The 11,159-nt window shown below is 34.1% G+C and overlaps 2 protein-coding genes across 2 annotated transcripts; both read right to left on the bottom strand.

Moving 5' to 3' along the window:
- Nucleotides 1-2,523: 2,523 nt before the first annotated feature.
- Nucleotides 2,524-6,862, bottom strand: LOC110783141 (protein phosphatase 2C 57). The gene is made up of 11 exons (XM_021987445.2): nt 6,450-6,862; nt 5,226-5,354; nt 5,027-5,126; nt 4,355-4,465; nt 4,172-4,251; nt 3,992-4,045; nt 3,775-3,891; nt 3,640-3,694; nt 3,300-3,332; nt 3,139-3,185; nt 2,524-2,761 (listed from the first exon to the last, which is right to left on the bottom strand). The coding sequence occupies exons 1-11, from the start codon at nt 6,785-6,787 to the stop codon at nt 2,638-2,640; spliced, it is 1,188 nt and encodes a 395-aa protein (XP_021843137.1). The 5' UTR covers nt 6,788-6,862; the 3' UTR covers nt 2,524-2,637.
- Nucleotides 6,863-7,913: 1,051 nt separating this feature from the next.
- On the bottom strand, nt 7,914-10,594 carry LOC110783140 (protein PLASTID TRANSCRIPTIONALLY ACTIVE 7). Its single transcript, XM_021987444.2, has 4 exons — nt 10,319-10,594; nt 10,120-10,176; nt 9,954-10,016; nt 7,914-8,414 (listed from the first exon to the last, which is right to left on the bottom strand). The coding sequence occupies exons 1-4, from the start codon at nt 10,376-10,378 to the stop codon at nt 8,082-8,084; spliced, it is 513 nt and encodes a 170-aa protein (XP_021843136.1). The 5' UTR covers nt 10,379-10,594; the 3' UTR covers nt 7,914-8,081.
- Between the last annotated feature and the right edge of the window lie 565 nt (nt 10,595-11,159).

Genomic DNA, 11,159 nt, shown 5'->3' with positions numbered 1-11,159 from the left:
CCAAATCCTAAGCATGATCCTAGGAAGGGAAGAGGTGGTGGCCACCCTTGAGTAATGCAAATATGCAATAGGCTTATTATTGCTAATTAATTATCTCTACTTAAATTAGAAATATTTTATTACTATAAATAGCTAATCTCTTTCTCTTTAATCACATGGAGAAGGAATTTTGATCTCTATATATAGACATATAGTCGGAAATAATGCAGTTATAGCATTTGTTTAGCGTTGATATTTCATATTATATGAGTAATTACATAAGAATAATGTAAATGGTCGTATTTGAGACCAATAATATATCGTAAACCTAGGAGAAAAATTGAAAAATTCTGCTTATATTCATTGTTTTGTTTCATTGTTGGTAAAATTATAAAGAATGTAGTCGTGTACATATAATTTCTACGTTGTATACTCGATTCCTCGATTTCTACATTGTGTGTTGTCTCCTTTTTAACTTCAAAGTCGTGTCTGATGTCGTTAACCACGTTAATAGCCAAAAAAAAAAAAAAAAAAACAACAACACCGGTTTTGAAGAAGTTTATGTGCATGCAAGGAGGCACGACACGACCCAGCACGGCCATTCGTCATGAGTTCGAAGTCGCGGGAAGGGCTCGGGCCGTAATTTTTTGGAAAAAATGCAACAAGGCCCGACACGACAAATCACTTTAAATTGAATAATGGCTTAATCACGACAAGACCTGGCACGACAAAACACTATAAATTGAAAAAAATTAGGCATAAGCACAACACGAAAAAAGAACGGCCAACACGAGCACAAAGTCATGGACAAGGCCCGGGCTACAATTTTTTTTAAAAAAACACAACAAAGCCCGACCAATTGGTAGAAGGTACATCCGGTTGTAAGTAACTCGACATGCAACCGGGTCATTGTATCTTTAATCATTGAAAAAATTACATTTTTATTATTTAAAAGTACATACTTACTCCCTCTGTATTTATTTAAGGGATACACTTGCCTTTTCCGGCCGTATTTATTTAAGAGATACACTTGCCATTTTTAGTAACTTATCAACCCCACCATCTAATTAAATAATATATCTACACCCCACCCCCACCCCCACTCCCTAAAATGACATGATCCCCACTTATTTTTCTTATTAAAATATCTACTCAACCCCACTTGTTTTATTACTTTATTCATTCAATTCTTTTTCTTAATACTCATGTGCGGCAAAGTGTATCTCTTAAATAAATACGGAGGGAGTATTTGTTTAAAAGCACATTTACAAACAAAAAACACATCATCATTAAAATAAAAAGATTTTTTATGGGAAAAAGTATATGAACTATTAATGTGCTTTTATATTGTAAAATTCTGCTATTAAACTGCAAAATGTGCTTTTAAATCGGAAAAATGTGCTTTTAAATCGGAAAAATGTGCTTTTAAACTGTAAAAATGTGCTTTGAACCCGGTTGCACGTAGAACTACAAGTATACAACCGGTGTACCTTCTAATTTGTGAAGCCCGAATACAATTGGTAGAAGGTACACCCGGTTGCATGTAGAGCAGTTGCATGTAGCTCTACATGCAACCGGTTCGTTTTATACTTTTAACCCCTCAAAATCATATCTTTATAGTTCAGAACCTCTTTTTACAGTTTTAAAGCACATTGTTACAATGAAAAGCAAAGTTATCCAAGTAAAAAGAAATGGAAAATATATAAGTATGTGCTTTTAAATCGTTAACGTGCTTTTAAATCGTTAACGTGCTTTTAAATATGTAAAATGTGCTTTTAAGTTGTAAAAATATGTGCTTTTAACTCGGTTGCATGTATAACTACATACAACCGGGTACACCTTCTAATTTGTGGAATAAAATTAGGCTTAAGAACGACAAAACACTTTAAATTGAATTAGGCTTAGACAAGAAGGCATGCCCGACCCCGTACTAGGGTTTGGGCCACCCTTTTGAAAATTTCAACCCAAACCGACACAAAACAAGCACAAATTAGTTTGACATGGACCAGGCCCATTCAGACCCAAAGCCCGGCCCGGCCAGACCCACAGTTATCTTTTATGTGTGTATGGTTCTCCTAACTGTTTCTAAGTTGTGCGCACCTGTTGTGTCTGAGTGTTCCTTAATTATGTTTTCTGATCAAACTTGAAGTGTCCAAGGATTATAAGACCACAGTTCCAGAATCTGTTCATGTAAATTACCTTCAAAATTGGATGCATTGATCTGAATTTGTGAATCACCAGATTCACCACCGATTCAAATCATGCTTATAAGCGAAAAAGGGAAGAAGAAAAAGGAAGAGTGGAATAACACACTTCTTATATTTTCATTGTCAGTAGAAATTTCCCTGTGGTTTTCCTTATAAACTCGATAGTAGACACAAACTCCGTAGTTCAGATTGCATTATCAACGTGGTAATGAATTTCGAAATGGAATGAGCATAAGAAAATTAGTGTACATCAGTTAATTAATTATTTCATGCAACAGTTAGAGATGATAAGTTTTCTGCATTTCTAGTTGAGAATTAAGATCAGCAGAGGTCATAGTTTTAAAAAAAACATGTACAGATGATATTATAACACTTGGTACTCTGTATATAGTATGATTCCTATAGACTGAGTATTTGTTGTTCTATATACACTGTATTTTGAGCTACCAATTTACAAAACCAGCAACGAAGACAACCATAATCCGAGAGAAACAACACTAAGTGTGGCTAAGGCTTGGCCAAACTCGTACCATACGTTCTGTTTATCTGCAGGTAAATTCTGCCAATTCGTTTTCCTGCAACAGAAGTTCAAAATTATTACACATGAATCAGGATTATTTAGGTTCAAACATCTTTGAAGATCCACTGGTTTTCTTTAATACAAGAAGGAATTAATGAAATGGTAGACATGTTATTATAATAAATCTGTTTTGTTCAGCTTATTTCCACTTATTTCAGGAAAAATATGTTTTTCTTTTGACAGCAAGGAAAAATAAGTTCAGTTAAGATAAATTTAGGAAAAAAATAAGTGAAAAAATTAGGTGAACAGAACGCACCCAACATAGTAATGGTCAAAGTTAACGAATTATAATGCCTGGGTACGTCTAGACAGATTTATCTCAGTTAGGACTTGGGAATTAAGTTGGAAATAACAAAGGGTAAAAAAGCATACCCTAAATCTGCTACAATTATGCAAATATTGTCTTGTGATCTACGATCCTGCAATAAGAAGGATGAAATCAGATTGTTAGGGTGCCTACAGTCGTGTAACATAATACAGAGTCAGAGACTGATTGAAGCATAAAAAATAATTTTTGGGGGGGAGATTAGTACCAAAGCCGCATTTGCTAATGACTCACACGCAAGCTGAAACAAGAACATGAAGAACAAAATCATAAAATTTTAGACTTGTAAATATAAATTATGTTACTCAGACTCGGGTACGAGTGTCGGACACGGGTACGTGCCCAAGTGTCCGACACGGCTAAATTGCGGAAATTTTCCTTGATTTTAGACCAAAATGAAGTGTCGGAGTGTCCATACCCATGTCCAAGTGTCGAGGATCCGACACAGGTACTTGAGGAAAAACAAAGAGTCCGAGTAACAAAGAATATAATCTATCAACCAGATTTTGTTTTTGAAATGTACAACTAAAGCAGACTGTTGGTTTTACCTGAACATTTCCATGCTGTCGTAGCTCGTTTCTGACAAAAGATACTGCTTCCGAGCTGTAATCGTACGGAAATCAGGCAATTCTTAAGAAAATTTCTCATTATTTGCAAAGAGGAAAATGGTTAAAGGAAAATACCTGTTAATGTAATCCCATAAGCCATCAGAAGCTAAGAGTACTAATTCTGCATCTGATCCAAGTACTACTTGGATTATATCAGGACGAGCAACAACTAAATCACCATTAAACTTCAACCTGAAAACAAAATCATGTATTACAAACAACTTATGCACCTTTAATTATACAAAATTGTAGTTCAAATAAGTGTGATGTTTGATAAGCTAGAAGCTTTTACCTAGAAGCAAACTTCGGCGACCATCTCCCTTCCTTAACTCCTTCCTCCACCATCCTTTGTCAAACATATGGCAAGCACTTGTCAAGATAAGTACATAAATGAGAAGAAGTTAAACTGTTAAAAATCAAATATTAGGAAATGACAGTAATTTGTCTAGGGAAGTATAGGGATCAAACATACTCTTTCTTCTTTGTCTTAAATCGAATGTCACCAAAAGCACGAGATATGGCAATATCTCCACATATTCTCCCATTGATAATCTGCACATCAGCAAAATATATAATTTTTTAAAATCTGCTTTACGCATAACAGGGTTGAAGATGATGGGTTAAATAAAAAATTAAAAAAAACAAGAAAACACACCCATCCACCTGCTTCATTGATTCTTCTGATTTCCTGAAGTGATGCCTTGTTGCTTCCATAAGGTCTATGAGCATCAGTCAATACTTCTGCTTTCCCTGAACGCGAGAGTACCTGAATCACTTTGGAAGTCAAGATCTACGGTACTAGCAACTTACAATTTACAACAAGCGTCTTCAACTACATAATTTCGTTGATCTCATACATAAAGTAATTCATGAAGTTTGTTATTTGTTAGTCAAATCTACTAATGCGATCTGTTATCTGTTAAGTATCTGTTAATGCTATCTGTTTAGGCCTTGTTCTCTTCACCTGATATGGTCTGATTTTTCTAAGGCTGGTCTGGTCTGGTCTTGTCTGGTCTGAATGTTTTCCATGAGTGATTTTTGTTTTTTCTGGTCTGATCTAATAAGCAATAAGAATAAGGTGAAAAGAACAAAACCTAAACTGGCTACAAATGTCATTACCCTTAAGAAGCAAAAAGTAATTCATGCAGTTGCTTCAACTCTTGCAGTAAAGGAAACTAGCAACTTAAAATGAAGTTTTTCTAGTTTTGCAATCTGCTAATTCTATCTGTTACTCAAATTCACTCACATTTATAGTCTGTTAGTTATCTATTACTGATAATTGCACAAGAAGATCAAGCACTTCAGAAGTTATAGGTTTGGAACGTACCGCAGAGGAGTCACCAAGATGAGCAATATACAGTCTATCATCCCTAACCAGCATGACTGTAGCTGTTGCCCCAGATTCATCCCCTTCTTTTTCTTCTAACCTTTACTTGTTGATACAATATCAGAAAACTTAGTACTCGATTTGTATAAAATCATCAAAGAGAGATAGAACGTATTATCAAACAAAAACAAAGATATACCATTTCGATAATCTCGAGTCCACATTCTCGAAAGCCTCGTTTATCGTACTCTTAATTGTCTCAAAGGTTTTCCCAGTTTGTAGCAACTCACCTTGTAGAGCTTGAGCACACTCTTTGTATAGCTCCTCTCTGCTTGCATGAAAACCATGTTATAGTCTGTATTAATCATTTAAGGACAAGAACACTATGCTAAGAAATGAATTTAAAAGATAAACCCTTTACAAATTTATCATTACTGTAATATTAAACATCAAACCTAGAAATCAAATACTTCTTCGGGTTTTTTTTTACACTACTCACATACTCTACTTTGTTTATACTTGTTCATTAATACTCAAGGAAAAACATATTTAAATGGGACCTTGTTAGATTCATTTTAATGTATTTTTTTCGAATGTCGACTTTTTATAACTTTTACTTATTGATGATTAAAGATGTTAATTGTTTAATTTATGTATTGGCAAGCGTAAAAAAACAAAGTGTTGCAAATAGAGGAAAAAATAATTCTTCTCCCGCCTTAATTTCAGATTCGATTGAATAATAAAATACTAGCAAACTGTTTCATTTCTTGAAGATAATTGTTTAATTGCTTGAGATAAATTAACATACATGCAATTAAGCTAATAAAAGATCAAAATATGTAATCTAAAACTCTTGGCCAACTTCTTATATCATCCTATAACTCAATCAAAACCCCAACTCCCCACTTCGGAGGTGGGAGCTTCAAAATCAGTAAGTGTTATTTGTGAATAGTACAAATCACATGGCATAATTGTAAATAAATTGAATTTTAAGTGAGACCAAATTATTTATTTATGACCAATTTTTATTCATTTAAAGTCCAATGTTATTCATTTAAGCTCAAATTTATTCATTTAATTCTCTTTTTTCTTTCTTCCTTTTTATTTCCATCTCTTTTTTTTTTAAATTATTTTTTTACCTATTTAATTACGAAAACACCATTTGATTTGCGCTATTGACAAATAACACTTATTGATTTCCAATTTCTGCTTCGGGGGTCGTATTCTCCTAATAATTTACAGTGATCCGATATAGGCATTTGCAGGGACTACTTTGAGCATTCAAACACCACTTTAAATAACCAAAAGAGCATGATCCAAAAATTGAGATTATTTTGAGTTAATTCAAAAGTGTGATTATCTATATGCTAATTTTGCCATATCAAAAAGACATAAAGATTCTTGATATTAATGCAAGACATACTTTAAGAATTTAACAGAAGAAGAACCACCATGGCCATCAAAAACAGCAGCAAAAGAGAATCCACAAAGTGTATCAGGCTGAACAATAACAGCTTCGTCTTCCATCTCGTCTCGAGCGCCTTGTAACTTGGTAAAACCCCATCTAATCCCTGCAACATCAGCTATGGAAGAAGATGGTGCTTCAATTGCAATAGAAGAACATTTGAATGATGATGATGATGATGATCTTTTTCTCTGTCTTACAATTACTGGGTTTTTCTTATTGGTGTTATAGACAGAATTGGAGTTGTTTATTCTTGTGAGCAGGAATTTCTGCAGCTGTTGGCTAAGTAAAGCCATTAATGGCAGTTTTTTTTTTTAACAGATTCAGCTGCAGAATTATTCCCAACAGTTCAGGCAGATTTTTTGAGTGGACAGTTTTATACTCTGAGGATAAGAGTTTGAACTATTTCAACGGCTGAGATTTTAGCGCGAATTTAATCTATTGGCTTGATGATGAATATTGAATACTTTACAGATGGATGCCCAGTCTTAGTTTCTTTCTGTTTTTGTGGTTCTGGTTGAGTTTGTTTTTTCATTGAAATTACAGGTTAGATTAGAATCCAAAAATATCTCAATGCCTTTTTAAGTATGGTAAATGATTGTTGATCAAGTATGTGGGGAGTAAAAAAGATATCAAAATTTGTTTGGTTGACGCTAACAGTTACTAAATCCGCAAAATTTTACTGTCTCAATCTCGTTTTACTTTCTCGAATTCTCCCAATATTTATTTACTGCATAAGGTTGACAACCTTGAACGCTTGAATATATCTGTTAAACTTAATTAGACTTGTATTTAGTCAAACTTGTAGTTTCCTCTTGGTACTCATAAAGGGCCTGGCAAAGGTTAGCGGCCGCCTTACATAAAAGTTTGTAAAATGCTAGATGTTTAAATACTCTATAGTATTCCGTATCTTACAAAAGCTATTTTTGGTTGTTTTTGAAAAATCCTATCCTAACTAAAAGGTAATTTTAACCAAAAGGTAATTTTAGGAATTACTTACTCCGAAATGATGAGTTAGGTTTTCCCTCTCAGAGGGGTTAACCTATTCTTTTTCCTTGTCAAAAAAAAAAAAAAAAAAAAACTAAGTCTAAACGCTAAACGCTAAAAGCTACTCCATACTCGTATTGCCGATTTTCAGAGCACGTCTTAACTCTCAATCTCTCCCAAGTGTTACAAGTACTTTTCCCTGCTGGCATTTGCATACACATTATCTACATTGTCGCCGTCACAAACAATCCCAACCTGTAATAGTACCTCTGTTATCTAAACTCTTCATTTTACCTCAAATATCATTGTCAGATCCTCGACACTTGGACATGGACATGGACACTTGTACACTTCGTTTTGGACCAAAATCATGCAAGTTTTTCACAAAATAGGCGTGTTGGACAGTAAGTTTTTGCCAATAGGCCAAAATCCAAATTATCATCAACTATCATCACCAATGCAATTTATATCACTCAACATTAAGTTGTTCCATCAAGATTTATTCATTTAAATTCAAACAGATAAGAATGATACAACCTAACTGGTAAACAACACTAAGAACTAATCCACAAGATTCTAAAATTGAAAGAATCGAACTCTGCCTTAATAAAAGTTTTCCTTGAGGTAAGTAGGACCAGGGCTAAACGGTTCAGTCTCCAAGTAAGCTTCAGGACGAGCAAACCCAGCATCATTCATACGGTTACTCAGCACGTGATGGATAGCCTTTTTGTGGCCATACTCATCTCGGTTGTTGTTAACATATGCTGTGGCCTCGGCTGCTATTTCATTCACAAATGCAAAACGGTTGTCCTCTGATTTCATTAGCCGGTCAATATCCCCTGCCATCACCCCTCCACCTTCATTAACCTTCCTCATTTGCTCCTCCAGGAAAGGGACCCTCTCTAGTTTGGCTTCCATAAATACATCTTTCTTGCTCTTCATAAAAGGAAACAACAATGTCATCAACATCCAGATTAAGGCTTATGAATTAGGTCTAACTCTTACCCTAGCATTTGGAACTGCAAAACCCTAGGTTCGAAGAGTAAATACTAATTTTGTGCTTAGATAGATTTACTGGTCCTAAAACTGAAACTACAGAACAACGGTAATCATACACGGTTCGTTTGGTATGAGATAGGGATAGGGATAAAAATCGAGACAAGGTAAGGGAATTTAACATGGGGAATTCATTACTTTTATCCCTATCCCATGTTTGGTATGATAGTGGACATATATAAACGGATTTAACTTCAACTGCTTAATTGCAGGAATTTAACATCATTCTTTTGAAAAGAAAGGCATACAGAAACATGCACTGTTCTGCCAATTATTGCAATTGCAATCTAGTCTAGCAGAGGAGGGCTATAAGATGAATGCCATATAAAGAAGCACATATAAATTTCAACTCTCATGTAGGTAAATCTGAGTAGAGTAACGCTAAAGATGACAACATCTTTCTTATCATCTTAAACTTTCAGAATGAAACATAACCCTAATTATCACTCACTTGGCCTGTCAAATTGGTTAAATAAAATTGGACTGTCAATCCAAAACTTGAACTTGCATCTGACAACATGTCATTCGACGTTAGGCTATGTTTACTAGAGAGGGACATACTTGAAAGCTTGAAATGAATTTCCTTTTCTCTAGAAAATATACTTCCATATAAACAGAAAGGGGTGAAGTTAGCAAAACCGGCAAGTCAAAGGCCGGAAATGAGTAGTCAACGCCAGAAAAGGCAAAATGGTTGTCTCTCGCAATTTTTTTTTTTTACTTTAAGGTCTTTCATCGCAATTTTTTTTTAAAAGGTTGTTTCTCGCAAAAAATGGGTTGTAAAATGTTGTTTTTGGCAAACTTGGCTAAACAGAAATCAGCTTTCTAACATCAATTTTCTTTAAGTTGGCTATTCTTTCTCCAAGTAATGAAATTCTTTTCCACCCTCGGAATTCCATCCCAACAAAATTATAAATAGGTCTTCTCACAAACCAAACACAGCCTTCAATCACTTCAGAACATACCAAAAACAGAAGTAACCCCTTCAAAATAGCCAAGTGAGTTTTGATTATATTGGAAGAAAGATGCCAGATTAATCAGAATTAATAAGATGAGTTCAGCAGAATAGGTAGGTCAAATTAATGAAAGAAAAGCAACTTATCAGCTAACTGAAAGCTAAAATGTGAAACATAAGCATTTGATATTAACTTTTGAACTAATAACGCGGCAACTAAATTCGGACAGAGTGAGTAGTTCAAATTTCAAAGCTTCACATTGATTTGAATGTGATCTGAACTAAGGAGTACAAGCTAGAACACTGGCTCAAACAATAATATCACCCAAATACTTCCATAATATTCATTGAACTTATTAAAATTATATTATACCAAATCGAAATTACAGTTTTATCTTCAATTTCAAATGCCCAGAAATTAAGAACAAAAATCATGAAATCAAAGTCGTAAAAACCACACAACATACCAATTTTCTACGCCGCCACACTTGCCGACCATTTTGTACAGGACTTCGGGATTTCGGTTTGGCCTACAATTTGTAGAAAACCCCCAAATTAAATTAGACAAAATATAAGAAAACCCAGTTCATCAAAATTCCATTTTAAAAAAGGAAATTGAGGATTTCCACTTACCTGAGACCTGATAGAAAACCCTAAAGGCCTCAAAATGATAGGCCCCGCTTCAAATTTCTACACAATTAAGCATAAATTAAGAGATTTTTTCAATTTCTTGAACAACATAATTCAGTATTTTGTTGACATAAATGGTGATAATGGACATAAAATTAAGCACAATTGAATGAGATATAAAGAGAGAGAGAGAGGACCTTACTGTGGAAGAAGAGAGTGGAAGTAATGAATTGAAGGGGAGAGAAGATAGAGATAAAGACATGGTTATGGTTATGGTTATGGTGTTTTTTTTGTGGGGTTTTGATATTTCAACACCAGATAGGAGTGTAATAGTTTATGGGTTTATCCCCAATTTCCTCAATTTTCAATTTCCTCAATATCCCCACTTCCCCAGTTTATCCAGGTAAAGGTATGAGTCAAATTGAGTTGATTCCGATACATATCATATTTTGGTGGTGAGACGAGTGGTGGCAAATTGGCAATCGACTTTTGTTAATTTTAGGTGTAGTTTGAATCAAGTCTGTTTGGATTATATCAATTCCAAGTTTTTTCAATATTGTGGAATACAAAATCAATTCAAGTAATTCCATATTTGATTTCAGTTATGTCTTTTTCAAATAGGAAATTTCTACTAGGGTAAGTTTAGGGTATGCTTGATAACAAAGCATTGCATTTAGGCACTATCATTATCAATGGGTTTGTCATTAATTTTCTCTCTTTTTTTGTCTTAATAATAGGCATTGTAGCTAAATTTTGGAACGATATATTCTCAAATGAGAAAATAAAACCTTTAATACAGTTACATCCGTATAAAAAGTTTTCGTTCCTCGCTACCAATTGTAAATTGGTGAGTAGTGTATAATCGGATAGTGTTTGATAAGGAAGCATTGCACCAAGACATTATTAATCTCGGTGATTTTCTTTTTAGTTTTCTCTCTTCTTTGATTACTACGTATTAAGAATTGCAACTACAATTTAAAACAACCTATTTTTAAATGAAAAACACCCTATAATACACTCGAACAATCATTTAAATAATTTTT

This window comes from Spinacia oleracea, chromosome 3 (assembly GCF_020520425.1).
Source record: "Spinacia oleracea cultivar Varoflay chromosome 3, BTI_SOV_V1, whole genome shotgun sequence".
Lineage (NCBI taxonomy): Eukaryota > Viridiplantae > Streptophyta > Magnoliopsida > Caryophyllales > Amaranthaceae > Spinacia > Spinacia oleracea.
The sequence above is the reverse complement of the archived record's forward strand: the minus strand, read 5'-3'. Positions and strand labels throughout refer to the sequence as shown.

Coding starts and splice junctions, on each gene's coding strand:
- LOC110783141 (XM_021987445.2), bottom strand. CDS start 6,787: ATGGCTTTACTTAGCCAACAGCTGCAGAAATTCCTGCTCACAAGAATA. Junction 5,127..5,225: donor GACTCGAGATTATCGAAATG/GTATATCTTTGT, acceptor CAACAAGTAAAG/GTTAGAAGAAAAAGAAGGGG. Junction 3,333..3,639: donor GACAGCATGGAAATGTTCAG/GTAAAACCAACA, acceptor TTCTTGTTTCAG/CTTGCGTGTGAGTCATTAGC.
- LOC110783140 (XM_021987444.2), bottom strand. CDS start 10,378: ATGTCTTTATCTCTATCTTCTCTCCCCTTCAATTCATTACTTCCACTC. Junction 10,177..10,318: donor TTCCACTCTCTTCTTCCACA/GTAAGGTCCTCT, acceptor TTAATTGTGTAG/AAATTTGAAGCGGGGCCTAT. Junction 10,017..10,119: donor GGTTTTCTATCAGGTCTCAG/GTAAGTGGAAAT, acceptor TACAAATTGTAG/GCCAAACCGAAATCCCGAAG.